Source organism: Gouania willdenowi, chromosome 13 (assembly GCF_900634775.1).
Source record: "Gouania willdenowi chromosome 13, fGouWil2.1, whole genome shotgun sequence".
NCBI lineage: Eukaryota > Metazoa > Chordata > Actinopteri > Blenniiformes > Gobiesocidae > Gouania > Gouania willdenowi.
The window spans coordinates 38,740,101-38,756,824 of NC_041056.1; the positions used below are offsets into that span (position 1 = coordinate 38,740,101).

Genomic DNA, 16,724 nt, shown 5'->3' on the forward strand with positions numbered 1-16,724 from the left:
AAACACAAAAGACACAGTTGGAAAATAATAGCTTAGAATATTCAAATGATGTTTTTATACCTGAGGAAGACAATAGGGTCATTCCATGCTAAAAAAAAACATTTTTGCCAATTGTTCCATGATTATTCAATATTCACACTGTGCATTATGAGTTTGATCAGATAAATACTTTTTGAGATATGGACAATTTAGTGAAGGGGGAATGTGTGTATTTCCTTATTTTTCTTCCATTTTCAACTTCTAATATCCTATGAACAACATCACTTAGGAAACAAAAATACAGCTCCACCGACTCTCTCAGTATGTTTAGCATGTTTTTGTACATTCTATCAGGTGGACATGCCAGTTCCTAAAAAGTGGAAAAAAGTTTGTCTGGGTTTGGGTCTGGAACATGTTTGGGCCTTCAGTAAACAACTTTACATATGCATCAGCTCCCTGTGAATTGATCAGCTTTGAGCTATGAACATAGACTGTTCACATCACTAATGATTAGTTAAATATATGCATTGGTTCTTGGGTGACAGCCTCTTGAAATCTGACAACATTGTAGCTTGCCTCTGTGTCTTATGATTATTTGTTGTTTATTAGTTTTCATTACTAACATGAAAACATACAATAACCATTACTTTATATCATATATTCTGATAGAGTAGGTGGAGTTGTATTATTTTTCAAAATTTCAGTTTATTATGGATGTGGATAGCAGTTAAAAAACACTTATTTAACTGCTTAAAGGTAAAAAATACTCAACTTTACAGTAACACACTCATCATTTTAGAAGTAGAACTGGCTAAGAATCTATTTGGGGTCAGACCAAGATGTTTTGGTTTTAATTTTTCATTAAAACATCTATATTTCTAATGAGTATTTGGTGGTATAGAAAAAAAGGTTAAATTGAATTGAATTACACTCAGTATTTCCCAAATAAAAATATGCCATTAAAGATGCAGTCTGCAACTCTTATAAAAGTGACTTTTTGTCATATTTTCTAAAGCTGTCACTATGTAACTACAGCTTTACATGAAACTAGTAGTTTGTGTGAAAAAAAAACAGCCTCATTGAGCCCCGCCCCGTTGATCCTGCAGCCTTTGGCAGATTGCCAGAATGCACTGCAAAAAGAACCAATCACAGCCAGGATTGTGTTTGATGGACTGACTGACAGCTGTTGTTCACAGGCCCCGCCCATTTCCCGGTCTGGAGCGCCGTCTTTTTTACAGTGTATGGTCTGGAGGAGTAGAAAATGTAATTGGTGACTTTTCTGCTTGAAAGGTAATTACTGCTGCTTGATTTACATTATGTTTGATTTGTAAATGTTACACTAGAACTCTGTAGTGCATGTGTTGTTCATGTGTGAGCAGCAGCCTCCGTTTGGGTGCTGTAAGTGACACTGAGTGGTTGTTGCTGCTGCTGCTGAGGTGTGTGCACATAGAGAGAGAGAGAGAAGTGCTACAGTAATATGCTTTTAACAGAGCATGTTATATTACTGTGATGTTGCTGTCTGGCTAACGTTAGCTTGTTAGCTTCTCTGAGGGAGGGACTTTGGAAAGTTTGGAGGCAGGGCAAGAAAGCAGTGGGGAGGGAGGGATCTGAAAGTCGCGGACTGCACCTTTAAACCATTGAACTGAAATCATTTGTTTTGGGTGAAACTAACCTCATAGATTCCTCCAAACAGAGACATGAACTTGCCGAGAAGAGCAGCACACAGACTGGCAATGTGCACGAAGGGCCCCTGAGAGCAGGAAAAACACAGACATCTCATCAGTCGATACCAGAGGAGAGACTGGAACTCTTCTGAAACTAAACCAACAATGACAACAATCTGCAGAGAATATTAACATTCTGAGCATGAAACTTAAAGCTGAACTACAGCAGGAGTAAAAGTGAGACCATCCACAAAGTGATGCTCCACTTAAAGAGAGTGAGAGGCCTGCAGTAAACGCAAGCTGTGGCTCCTGCTGCAATGCAGAGCTACACAGTGTGCGTGTGTGCGTGCGAGTCCCCAAATGTCTGCAAAAACAAGGGTTTTTCTGGTCTGTAGGGATCGTTGCCTCTTCCTCAAGTGTTTTCACTAAGAAACACTGAGCATCAATCACACGCATGCACACACGCGCGCACAACAACAGAAGAGAGCAGCACAGGCAATAACATCTGCACAAGCATGTAGGGAATCCCCAAATTAGCAGGAAAACATGTGTCTGTGTCCCACAGGGATCAGAAAAGGTCTTTTACACTCGTTGCTTTCCTCCTGAACTCCAGTGAAATCGGCCGCATCGTGATTCCATTCATGCATCATTTGTAATGTACGCTGCAGAGAAGAAGTGGAGGAGTACAATGTTGAATGAGGCAGAAAAGCCTCGCTTATCGTTCAGTGCACACGCATACGCACGCACACACACGGTCAAACAGGAAACCACCTCTGTTAATACTGTTAAACAAGCTCCACAAGTAGGAATTTTTTACCTTTAAAGACTCAGTCATTTCACAGAAACCTTATTAGCAGGAAAAGAAATTCCAGCAAGTTCACTTTGTCTTCTTTTTGAAATAAAATGTTATGGTTTCATTTATTCAGACAACTTTTTTTCACAGGAAATTTACTTAAAAATTACTTTAATCTCCTGACATGTTTTGAAGAAAGAAAGAAAAGCAAAACACACACGCAAAAAGCATAAAACACCTACAAAAACGTGTTAACAATACCATACAGTACATATGGGGCATAACAGAACCAATGAAGAAACACACAATGAACACGGCCATAAAACCACACACCAAACTCACACACCTGCTGGTTTACCTCAGACAAAATAGAATAAGACAAAAAAAAACAATGCAATATATGAAATTCCATGCATGTCATGCCAACACACATGCATAGGAGAAACAGGAAGAATGTTTAATACAAGGACAAGTGAACATCAAAAAGTAGACAGCAGGACGACTCACAAGGATGCGCAAAGAAAAGATACAACAGGAAAATGCAATATCAGACCATTTATCAGAGGTGGTAAAACTACTAGTCTTCAGTACTCACGAGAAAGTATGATACTTGAATAAACAACTCAATAATAAGACAGGGTTTTTAAACCAGCAAATTTCACATTTTTTATTTTTTTCAAGAAAGTGTAAAATACTGATACATGGAAACAAGTTAAATCTGTTACCTTTGAACATCTGGAGAATTTAGCACTCATAATAAATACAATTTGTAAATAAAATATGTCAAGACAAAAAAATAAGTGCAAATGCTCAATAAAACCCAGCCCTGAGTTTAACATGTTTAAAAACTGGTAGAAAACTGGTAAATGGAAATAAATGTAATCTGTTTTACCCTTTATGAACACCAAAATATTGTAGCACTCATTATAGGTACAATTAGAAAATCTATTTTTTTAAGAAAAAAATGCAAATGCTCAATTAAACTCAGAGCATCTTTGAGTTAAACATTTTTTTTAAAACTAAAAAACCTGCCTAACAGAAAAAAGCTCAATTTAGCGTCTTATTACGTTGTGGTGTCATCTCCAAAGATTTTAAAAGTAACAAGCTCATTTTTTTTAATGTAAAGAGATATTTGTTTAAAAAAGAAAGGAGTAAAAGTAAAAAGTCATCAAAAAAATAAATACTCAAGTACAGACATCAGAAACAAATACTTAAGTACAGTAACAAAGTATTTGTACTTTGTTACTTGTCACCTCTGCCATTTATATATGAGAATAATGTAATATCAGACCACTGCAGAACATAAATCACATCATGAATTAGGACAGAAGGAAACGAACACAAACGAAGGATGAAAAAAGCCACAGAGATCAGGAGGCGGAGCTTTAACATCAACAGGGATGAAGGAACATTCTCTCTCTCCACACCTGGGATTTTCTTCTCCAGAGACCAAGAACTCATAAGGACACATGAAAGCAGTCAGTAGATGCCTCTGAGGAAGACTGACAGTTGGCAGTTGAAACATGTCAGGAGTAAATTTCCTGAAAATAGTTGTCTAAATAAATTAAACCTTAACATACTTATTAGCAAGGACAAAATGAACAGACATAAGAGTGGATTTATTAAAGGGGAAGTATTATAAAAACATTCCCTTTATAATGGTTTGCTACAGTGATATACATTCCTTTAGCCTCATTTAGGGTCAAAGCTGAAAAAGTTCTGTTTCCTCCCTCCCTTGTTTTTCCCACATTTTGTAAAACTTCAGCTCCAAACGGCCAGTTGGATCCCACAGTGATGGACCAGGGAGATTAGAACCAGTGAGCTTACGAAACAGAGCCTGCTCCCTTAACCACTAGTTCCTTTATCCACAGATAAGATATTAATGTTCAGTATATAGATTATCCAGTATAAAGATAATCCAGCAAATAGATTATCTGAAGCGCAGCGTGAGCACTCACAATCGGTTCCATTTTTAGTAGCAGTCATATTGCCTCGTATCGCCTACAGTAAATGGACTATTCCTGTGGTTAGAAGAGGTGAGGATGACAAGAAAGTGACGTAGCAGCTTAACACTCTGGTGAGTGTTTGAAACAACTCCAAGAAAACAGGTGAGTTTGGGAAAATAAAATATGACGTTGTTGAAGTTCTTAGAACAAATGGAGATTGGTGAAAAATAGCTTAATACTGGCCCTTTAACATACCTATTAGCCAGGACAAAATGAATAAACATACTGTAGGAGATGATTTATTAAATTCATAAAGGCAATTTTCAAGTTCTCAAACCATATTGTTTGGCTGCAGATCTGTGGATTTTAGATTTCAACTTACTAAAACAAGAGACTGTTGGTAATAAATAAATGAATAAAACTGCATTAATTTAGTGAGTGGGTCTAATAATTGATTTCTTAAACCTTAACTGAATTAGGCAGAACTGCAGCCCTGTGTGCATATGTGTGTGTGTGTGTGTGTGTGCGCTACCTCTTTTCCCAGAGGCATGCCGCTGCCCAGAGCGCAGGTCAGGCCGATGACTTTTGCCACAAAGGTTTTAAAGGTGAGGTACTCCTTCAGCACCACGCCACGCAGGATAGTCTTCATCTCTGGAATACCTGAGCCTGAAATGAAGCGTACACGCTTGAGTCTATAGTAATTAAACAGTTCTAAACCAGTTCTCAACCTTTTCAGCCTGCAACTCCCAAAATAAAGTCAGAAAAATGATGGTCCATTGTTCTATGAAACTGTGATAACCACATTTATTTATTTATCTGAATAATAGCCACTGTTATCCAGGGAGTTCATTAACTCACTCAGTGCCATTGATGAGATAACTCCTCATTTGCGTTTTTTTCACGGGGATTACTAGAAAACACCCTGGCGGAGGTCCCTCATCAATATCTAAGGTGTGGGGTGTTGCAGTGACCAACTGTGCCCTCAAGATGGCAGCAGTGCACCTTTAGATGAGAGATTAGCCACTGATGCTACCCAGCAAAGGAGGAAGAAGCAGGAAAAAGGGAGATTATGGCGCTACAGAGTGATATTGTGACGTACCCAGCAGCTCAGAGCTCCACATACTAACACAGAGCATGTGTGGTCATGAATAGATTATTGATAATGTTGAGATGGTGAGATAAAACCATCAACTAACAGGGCTAATGGGTCATCCCTGCGTGTCGGGAGGAGAGGGGGGGTAAAAAAATACCCCCAGCCTGTGAGCCAGATAGCAAAATAATAGGTGACATGTAGGAGGTAGCAGCGCACCTTTGGATGAGAGATCATCCATGCTCAGCAGAGCTCAGAGGGAGAGGAGGAAAGGCATTTATGAGACAGAAATATAGAAAATCTGAAAATGGCTGGCACTGAATTAGTTAATATTTGGGCCATAGGATACAGCCATCTTAAAGATGTAAATCCTTGTTTAAATCATAAAAGTGAATAAAAGGAATAAAAGTGACAAAAGATTGGTGGAAATGTTGGTGAAATTGGATTTTAAAAACCACAGAAATTGTTTAATTCGCAAAATAGATTGGCTGAAAAAGCCAGATTTAGTAGTAAAAAGGGTTCAAAGTGTCAAAAACTAGGCACAATTAGTATAAACTGCTAAGAAATGGACATGGCAGATCATGAATGTGGTTAAATTAGCAAAAATAAGCATGAAATATGAGGAAAGAGGTAAAAAGGACAATAAGGGGTCAACATAATGCGACATTAGATGGGAAAAGTGGTGGAAAGGGTTTAAAAGTGCCAGAAATGTCTTTAAAGTTGAAAAAATGTACAGAAAACTGAGTGAAAGGGAAATACAAAGGAGTAATGTAGCAAAAATGCATTAAAAGAAGCAAAAATATGGCAAGAAAAAGTGATGAAAATAGGTTCAACTATGATAAGTTTGGTGTAGTTGCAGAAAAAGGGTAAAAATATGTAAAAATGGGCTCAATTTGTTCAAAAAATATTCCTAGTTTCTTGAAGGCATTTGGAGACCCAATCCCAGTGTTTCATGACCCCAAGGTTGAGAACCCCTGCTCCAAAGGACAGTTTTGGGCTGATCACTGACATCATCTGCATAAGCATCTGATAATTAATGGATGTCAAATGTGATAAACTGTATGTACGACAGATGAACCAGATAAAGCTTAAAACCTAGAATATCCCAAAGCTGCTGGAAATGCTGCAGTTGGGAAACATATGTCCTTTTTTTCTGTGTTTAGAGCAACTTTTCCAAAAATCAGTCAATTTAAACCCAGTCCTCAACCTTTTTTTTTTTTTTTTAAACTTAATTGTAACCTAATTTTTTATATCACAAATTCACAATTTTACTCCCTCTTCTTGCACTGAATATCTATTTCTGTGTTATTGGTGTTTTTTTTTTAAATTGTGCAAAAAAGAAAAATAATAATAAATAAAATCAAAAATATATCTGTAATGTTGTTTATCTATCTATTTTTTTTTTTTTTTAATTTATTTTTGCACAATTAAAAATATACAGTCCATACCATAAAAAAAAATTGTATTGAGCAACACATTTTATTTTTTTTACTACTTGACATTTTAGGTGACCCCCTTTATTTCCAAGTGACTCTATGATTTCATTCCAACATTGGAATGAAATCATGGTTATCCTCTACGTAGGTTGCAATCACTTAAGTTCTCTACATTAAACTTGTGGCACGTGTGTGTGTGTCCTACCAACAGCCTGTGGGGCTAAGATCTGTGTGAATCCAGCAGAGAAGGTGATGAGGACTACAGGGTAAGTGACCCAGGCCAGATACTGCAGGAACACGTTGCTGTCCAGACCTCCATACATCCACTTCTGTGCTGTGAACACACACGCACACGCACACGCACACGCACACACACAAAATCAAAATAACATTAACTATAGACGTGTAACATGTATCGTGCATTTGTAGTTTCTTTCACAATCTTTAATGATTTTTGTGAGTCACAATAGTTACAATTCACACATCACATCACAGTACAACTTTGTGGTGCTAACTACTGCCACCTACTGACATGGAGGGTGTTTACAGACAAATGTTAAAAACACTGACACTAATACATGCACTAATAATGGCAATTGGACATTTTTTGAGCTGTTCACTGAAATTAGACACATTTATCCAGCACAACGGATAATTCAAATTAACTGCCTCAGAATAATTATGTATTTGGGACATTGTATTAATATGTTATTTATTCCTGACAAAACTTCTGTGAAGGCTTAATTTGTTTTTAGCACTTACATGAAGAAGTGAGTCTGTACATTAGTTTAAAGTGAACACATTTAAAAATAAAAACATGAACGTTTTAACTGAACCATTAACATCCCACACCAACACAGTATAGTAGCAACTGCTTTCATTTCAATTTGTAGCTTCCTGTCTGAAACTATGATTACTATTTTTTTATTTATTTCCTCTTAAAGTAGCAGATAAACACATTATTATTAAAATTAAAACATAAAACTAATGATTTTATTCATAAAATAATGGGTTTACAAAGATCAAACCAATAAAAAGTATAAAGAATCCCAGGAAACAAGGACATATTCCCTTGAAGCTCCTTGTTTACAGCGTGAGGAGATGCAGGTGCTGACAGTGCTGTCAATCAAACTCATTCTGTCCTCAGGCCTGTTGTTTATTCAATTCATCTTTTCATTTTCTACATTAAGCTGTCAGAAACTCTCCAATATAGAAATGGGAAACTTTTATCACCCAAAATGTGATTGTCTGATCTGAGAGTCAAATTTGCGTTAACCTATATTAAAATAAGCCAAGTGTTAGCATTAGTCTAGCAATGGGATTAACCTCGCATTAGCATTAACATTGGCTAAACATTTGCGTTAACCTAATATTAAAATAAGCCAAGTGTTAGCATTAGTCTAGCAATGGGATTAACCTCGCATTAGCATTAATATAGAATTAGCATAAACCTAGCATTACCACTATCCTAGCAATAGCATTAGCCTAGCATTGACATTAACCTATAGCATTAGCATTACCTAAACATTAACCTAGCAATAGCATTAGTCTAGCATTGACATTAACCTATAGCATTAGCATTACCTAAACATTAACCTAGTAATAGCATTAACATAGCATTAACCTCGCATTAGCTAAACATTAACCTAGAATTAACATTAAACTAGCATTAGCTAAACATTAACCTAGCAATAACATTAACCTAGCATTAGCTAAACATTAACCTAGCAATAACATTAACCTAGCATTAGCTAAACATTAACCTAGCATTAGCTAAACATTAACCTAGCATTAGCTAAACATTAACCTAGCACGAGCTGGGAATGAAGGGCTCGTTAGAAAAGTTAAAAAAGCTGAAATGTCCAATAGAAATGAACGGTAAAAACAAACGTAAGTCAAAAAGTTTAAAAGTTACAAATTATAAAAGTAATAGCATAAATCTCTGTGAAACTTACTGAACGTTTTGATATCTTATTTATCAAAATCGGAAAACGGCGTAGGAGTCAACGCAGAAGGAAGGAAAAATGGAAAACAATGGTGAGAATGCCTCCTGCATCCTCAATAATTAAATGCGAGAGAAATATACAAAACAACAAAACAGACTACACCTTTTATTGTAGCCTCTATTAATCTTCATATTGGTTAATATTCTGGTTCCCACAGTAGGAAACTTGCTTTATCTGCCATACAATGACTCATCATTTATTTGCTTTCACCTAGTTCCTCCCATATGTGCTGTTTTATCCACATCATCCCTCCACTTGTCCCCTACAGTGGAATGTTTCCTACAGGTGCCCCCGCCCCCTCACCTTGTAGACAGATGGCGATGCAGAAGTCGACTGCCCAGCTGACCAAGGCCATGACGAGTCCCAGCAGGATGAGGAAGATCCAGTCCTCCCCGACCCGAGAGATCAGGAACTTCTGGCAGCGAACGGTGCAGACTACAGTGAACGAGGGGAGAAAATAGAACATTAGGATGGCACAAAAATGTACATTAGTCAGGAAAAACACTAAGCACTATGGGTAAAAAGCAAGGTTGAGAGGGATACAAACGTTCACTCTGTTGATATTTTCCACCTAACAGCATTTGTAATGTTATTCCAGAGATTGTTAGTGTTTAAATAGACTTTATATTATTAATATTACACATATTCAGACTCAACAAGGGACCAGGGTTTTCCGCTTAAGTCACTTACGGCCGATCTGAGCACTTTTAAAAACCAGTTGAAGCAGTCCAGCAGCAGTATGGAAGCAAGGGCAGTCCCCTCGTCATCTTGTTAGGATTCATAATCAATGAAAATATAGTTTTTAATATTTTTGGTGTGGGCGTCTGAGCCTTTTTTGTGTCAGTCTACCCCTCGACTTCAATTGATTTTTTTAAATGGTAAAATGTGGGAAGGCTTGATATCATGGAACATATTTTAATTGTTAACTACATACTGTATGTGTAGAACTGTGCATAGAACTGTAACATGATTACCCAGTTTTGCGGTAAATTATAATTGACATTTTTTATGGAATTTTCATGGCAATTACATACGCAAAGTCAATTATCGAAACTCAATTACAATTTAATTACGATTATGACAGCAACAGAATTTTTTTACATTACAATTATAATTACGTCATAATTGTAATTAATTATCAATTACAAAATTACAATTATAATTGACCCGAACCCTAGTAAAAAGTCGTGTTAAAAAAAAAAAAAAGTTAAAGTGCTTGTGTCTATGAAAGATATTTGTACTCTAATGGAGTAAATAAACAAATAGTAAAAACATACTTTGATATATTCTTCCTTGTTCTACAATGGTTGTGTTGACTTGTGAGGAGTTAGTACACAGCCGTTTATTCCATGTATATATATATATATATATATATATATATATATATATACATATATGTTTGGTATGCATGTATAAACTGTGTGAAATATATTGAATATGTATTTTCAAAACAATATTATTAATGATAGTTTCCAAATTATTTTTTGTGATATTATCTACAGAGCCTTGTTTAGTTTTTTTATGATAGGGTAGGTGTGTATACTCCATCACAGAGGGGGCCACAAACATATGTGCTCCGAGGGCCACATTATCAATGTCAGCATTTATAATAATGACCAATCAAATCTGAGCATTAATAAAGGGGGGAAAGGTCTGTGGTTTTGTCAGTTTTTAATCTTTCTCTGTGTTATTGGAGTCATTATGTGTATTTTTGTTATTTTTTATGTTCCTGTCATTTTTGTTGACAGTTTGTGTGTCTTTGGAGTTATTCCATTATGTGTTTTTGTGTCATTTTGTTTGTTTAAGTGGTTGTTGTGACTGTCTTTGTTACCATTTTGTGTATTTTTAAAACTGTTTGTGTTTTTGTGTACTTTGTGTATTTTGCTGTCGATTTGTGTGTTTTGGGAGTTATTTTGTGTATTATGTTGGGTTTTTTATTCCTTTCAACTTCTTGAAATACAGTTTCACAAAAAAACTATCAAGATATTAGAGGAGGGCAGACCACACAGATTATTGTTTACAGTAAAAAATAAGTGGGTTGACTATTAAAAGAAAAAGAAAAAGAGAAAAGATCTGCTGCAGCCACCAGGCCTTGAGAGAAGGACTAAAATGTGCCCGTCGGAAGTATGCATTCATATGGGAGCATAAGGGGTATAAATGCTGGTGCAATTTTCCTGGTTTAATTCTATGGGACATGTGCATGATAAATGTGTTTGTTGATTTTTTTTTTTTTTACTCACTTATATTTTTTTGTTTGGCGTATTTTTCTGTAATGTATGTTTTTTGGAGTCATGTGTATTTTTGTATCTTTCTGTTGTGTTTTTGTGCATTTTTTGTAAATTTTTTGTTTTTGTTGCCATTGTAGTGTGATTCTGGAGTCATTTTGTGTATTTTTGTATAAATATTTAGTTTTGTGTATTTTTATTCTTTCAGTTGTCTTTTTGTGCATTTTTTGTGTTTTACTTTACTCATTTGGTATGTTTTTTTATTATAAATGAATAAATACCTTGTGTTTGTGCTCCGTGAAATGTTTGAGACACTGATAACCAAACTCCATGGACATTGTAGCGCCAATCAGAAAAACAACAAAACTGCGCAAAACAGAACGTAAAACTCCAAACTACATGAGTGAGTAAGTATATTAAAGTATTATGTACAATTCAGCTCTTTTTAAAAAAGAACAAAAATCACGTTTTACCTTCAAACCGAGTGGTCAGAGCTTAACTTCCACGCACGGCACCACAGAAAATCTGCAGTTTTCCAGATGGAGAATTGAACAGGTTGAGGTCAATACCGACTCTAGTGAAACAGCGCGTTACTGAACAACAGTTATATGGTTTAAACAATGGGAAACGTGTCTGCAGAAGACTGACCAGTGGCTGATGGTTTCAAATGATCTATTCAGAGAGCTCCGTATTTGAGAAGCTAACAATAGCATGGCACAGGAGGAAGTGGAGGAGGAGTGGCCGCACACGTGACTCTTGCTCGCGTGAGGAGCTGTGTAGTGAAATAGATATAGATGGTGCGCTAGCGCCCCCTCACACCCTGAGGTCAAAAGCTGAATAGGTTTCATTTCGGGGCCGTCCAGAAGTGAAATAAAATTAAAATGAACATTTTGAAATGACCAAATGACTCCAAAATAACAGATACACACACTCGGGGTATTTGGAACCCGTCGACCGAGTTTCAGGTCGAACTGGCACCGCGTCGGGGAGATATTTGGTCCACACACACGCACGCGCACGCACACACGCACGCACGCACGCACGCACGCACGCAGACCTCCCTTGATTTATAGTATAGATAACTGAGAGCAAACAGTGAGAGGATACACACAACCAGAGGAATCTCCACCTCCATCCACTTGCTAAGGCTTATATCTTCTACATGGAGACAACCCTGAACATCAGCAGGGAGCCTCCAACACAGTCACTTTGAACCGTCTCTGCCTTCTTTCATCTGCAGCATGTGGAACAAATGTGTGTGTCACATAACGTACTGATCGCGTGTCATGGTGTGTCAAAAATATTTTCTGTGTCCTTCGCTGGGAGTTTTTTTCTTTCTGATATCTTTAAATCTTTGTAAGGGAGGCTGAAGTTAGCCCCCATTTGAGTCCAACATCGACTTTATTACACACTTCATATCTCAGATATAAGTTGTAGTGATTGAACTGTTATCAGTAGGACAGCTTTTGTTTTAAAAATATATACACTGTGTATATATATATATATATATATATATTAGATAGTATGAAAAGATTGAGTATGCGAGAAATACCCAGAAGTATGCACGGTGGGCACACTAGTCATACTTAATTATAGCATGATGCATTGTGCGCAGTCTAAAATTGTCCTGGGACCAGCTTCAAGCTAAAAATCAAACATCGCCTTTTCAAAATAAAAGATTCACTTCTGGGGGATGCTGCCCCCGCGACCCGCAAACGGCTAAGGGGGAGAAGATGGATGGATGGATGGATGGACTTCTTATCTTCCAATAGTTTTTTTTAACGTTTTTGTAAATAGGGCTCTTGTTTTGAAGTTAACAGGAAGTTTTGTCAGTAGCACAATGGAGGGTCTCAGGAAATGTGTTTTATGGATCAATTGAGCACATGAGGATCTTCTACTTTGTCACTTTTTTTTGCTTCAAATACTTTCAGAACTTTGAAATTTGGTGAATGAACGGAAATATTTAGCCTCAGTGTGCTTCAGGTTTTTGTCGTGAGGTAGAAAATGTCAATGTTTTGGGAGTCAGCTATAAGTCATCACCTGAAGGTACAGCTGCAGGAATTCAGATCTGTTAAAGAGGAATTTAGAGTTACTTATTGTTATGAATTAGGGTTTTGTCAAACATGTTTTAGTAGATCATTAAGATGGTTTTCCAACATCTACTATCACCCCAACATACATGACTACTGTTCAGTTTGTAGAGATCTAGACCCAATGACATTTGCCATAAAATTATTTAAAAAATATTGGTTGACATTGGTCTCGGCTTTTTCCACCAACATTGAAAATGTGATATGTTCTGTTATTTGAGACAAAATGTGAAAAATAAATGTGGCACTCTTTCCAAAACAAAAAAGTTTTACATTTTGCACAGATGATGTTTAATTTAGAATACAGACGCATCTTTAACGCTTTGACTGCGATTAATTCATTAAAGAAAAATAACGCACTAAACGCAGAACCCTTCCCATTTCACGAGTTCCCAGTATACCTATAATACTGATGCACCGGCTACAATAAGAGAACCTAAGGAGAAGTCATTCCTGTGCTTCGTGGGAGTTAATTATAGTTTAAATAATAACATGGGATGGAAAACAAAAGCCCAGTTTTGTGTAAAGTGTTTAAGAAAGAGTTTGTGGATTACCAGAGCTCTTCTAGCCTCCGCTAGCACCTCAAAGCTAAACATGTAGCAGCTAGCACCTCAATGCTAAACATGTAGCAGTTAGCATGGACAGCTAGCGTGGACACTGACAGTGCTAACTGCTACATGCTGTGAGCAGGCAGCGTCTCCAATCCACACTGAACAAGATGACAGGGTTCAGAGCCAAAATGAATAAAACCATGAGTAACAAATGAACAAAGTTGGTGGATAAATGATTGTAGTGGACAGTCGACCACTCTCTGTGGTAGAGGATGTGGGCGGGGCTAGAAGTGCTGCTAGAAATGTTCTCCATTCATTTCTCAGAACTTCACTTCTTTCTCCAGCTCTGACAGAAACCATTAATCAAACGAATGACAAACCACGTCTAGTTCAGTAAAGTTCTGCAGCACGAAACTCCAACGCTTAAGAGTCCAAAAGTAAAGAAAAAGCATCAGATGGAGGGAAAGTATTGAAATGAAAACTAGTAACGTTTAGTCATGTAGTTTCACTCTGTGGTTACTGAGATGGAAACAAAAGGTACAGTAGCTGCACTTTGTTAATTACCAGCAAACAAACACTAGTAAAAAAAAAGCTGTGACAAAAATACAGCCATTCTCCTTTGATCCCATCAGGGAGATACAACTTTATCACCTCTGACACGATACCAATACCAGTCTTAAATATTGCCCGATATCAATACGATATCAATGTGTATCATACATACTTTTATATATTACTTAGTTTTGTAGTGCAAAATGTTAGAAAAGGCTTGATCACTGCAATAGAGGACGAGTTACAGACATTTTAACTTTAAACGCAAGAATATTCTACAATTTAATAAAGTAAAAAAAAAAAAATATATATATATACTGTATGTATATAATATTGTAGATTTTACAAGGAGGCCAATTTTTTTTTTTTTTTTTTTTTTTTTTTTGCTGAAATCGACCGATATGAGATATCAACATCGGATCAGGACACCCTTTTAAGGAGTCATCTTCCCACGTGATTGCAGACATAGATCTTTGTTGTGCTTTGATTTCTGTATGTGATTGTATCAGAATCAGAAATACTGGATTATTACGAGTTAAGGAATAAATATTAAATCAGGGTGACATACAAGTGAAAATATGTGCTTACATGTATACTATGTACGAATACGTATATACGCATACGTACAGCCATGATTCTATACAGATTGTTTTTCAAAAGGATGAGACATGTTTCTTTATGATATTTCATGGCTAGTTTCAGAAGTCATTTTTCTCTGATTAATAGATAATTATTATGTGTAAAAGTTGTTTATGGACTCTACATAAAATACAACTCAAAGCAATAAAGTGCATTATTTTTATTATTGATACTTGTATGTATGTACACGCACCAAAAAACAACATGCTACCCTTTGCTCTTCATTCTTTCCTATAAACCACATTTAATACTCTGTCCTCTCTCTCCTCCCCCTTTACTTTCATCTCTTTCCTTTGATGTGTCGTCTGCTAGCTCTCTCTCTACCCCCTCCTTTATGCCCACACACCACCTGGCACCGACTAATAGTGCGACTGAATATGTAACGCAGCAATTTATACGTAAAAAACAAGTGGCAGAAGAGCAGAGAAATGTCGCACCACTTGAATATCCTCATTTTGCTTCATTAAACAAGCCTGAATAAGTTTGATTTCAGTTCTTAGCTGATCTAATGCGGCACCAAGACTTGAGCATCAGGTCCTTCATCAAGAATATTCTGCAGGTCACACTGTGTCTAACTGCATTCAAAGTATAGCCCATAAATTATGTACTATTAGCCTGTGTTACTGCAAACTTTCTGAGGACTGTCAGTGGTTTAAACAATCTCAGACTGAGGGGGCAGAAAAGAAGAGCTGCAGTGTTTCGCAAAAGGTTTCATGGTTTGCCACAAAGTCTGGAAAAACCCAAAAAGTTGTGGCTCAAAAAAGTATATAAGCATTTTAAAATATGGTCAGTCAAGGTTCTTGCCAGTGCTGTTGAGTGTAGGGGCCCCCGATGTTGTAATGTAGCTCCTTACGTCCAATATAAATATTCAACCATACGTAGCATGTAGCGGCACATGAAGCTGCTCGTCATGTTTCTAACTCACAACGAATCATTCTAGATGCGCATGCACGGATGTGAATACTGTCTGGTTGAAATGTTTTCGGGCTTAAAGAGACATTGGTTTCATTCAGGTTGGACAGGTTGGGGTCGTGTTCTCTCGGGCCAGGTCTTTTTTTGGCCCGATTAAAGCGCTACAGTGTGCTTCCTCCGTGTGTGTGCATGTGTGCGCGTACTCATGTGTGAGTGTGCGTCCATGCTCGCGTTTGTGCACGATCCCCCATGCTGTGAAAAATTCCTGGTGAGAACCCTGTCAATGATTATCAATAATAACAACTATCAATCCTGCTGCCTAAAAGCAGACATATTGTAAAGTGATTTGTCTTACCTACAAAATGTAAATCTTTAAATTACTAACACATAAAAAACAAAAACAGAAAGACATTATGAGGCTGAGATACTTTTCCTTTTCCTTCCTTTCTAAAGGCTGACATCCTAACAACCCTTCTTGGTGCAGAGCCACTAACACTGAAGGCGTAACTACTGCGTAATCTGCCGTCCATCAATCCTCACTGCAGTGTTTCCCATACATTCATGTGTTTGTTGCAGCCCACCACAAACAGATTTATTCGTCCTCACTTTATGAATGTAGCTTATTACAATTCCTGTACATTTGGTGGCGGTATGCATCGCCACCGCCAATAAAACCAAGAAATTCTGACTATGTATCAGCAGCATGAACTCAGCTTTAGTCTGTCAGTGCACGTTTAGTCTGTCAGTGCACGTTTAGTCTATCAGCGCACGTATCGGTGTCGTGCACAGACGAATACATATCGGTGTCATGTCAAAGAGCTAAAGTTGTATCTTCCTATCA

At 37.1% G+C, this 16,724-nt stretch overlaps 1 protein-coding gene across 3 annotated transcripts in view; it reads right to left on the bottom strand.

Moving 5' to 3' along the window:
- clcn2c (chloride channel 2c) overlaps positions 1-16,724 on the bottom strand; it is a 203,909-nt gene that overhangs the window by 89,464 nt on the left and 97,721 nt on the right. For 2 of the 3 annotated variants that reach the window (XM_028464291.1, XM_028464289.1), the window contains exons 3-6: positions 9,218-9,349; positions 7,114-7,242; positions 4,915-5,048; positions 1,652-1,729 (exon numbers count right to left, since the gene is read on the bottom strand). In XM_028464291.1, coding sequence (XP_028320092.1) covers positions 1,652-1,729; positions 4,915-5,048; positions 7,114-7,242; positions 9,218-9,349 — 473 coding nt within the window. Of the gene's footprint in view, positions 1-1,651; positions 1,730-4,914; positions 5,049-7,113; positions 7,243-9,217; positions 9,350-16,724 lie in introns of those variants that run through there. The other variant, XM_028464292.1, reaches the window with a different exon arrangement.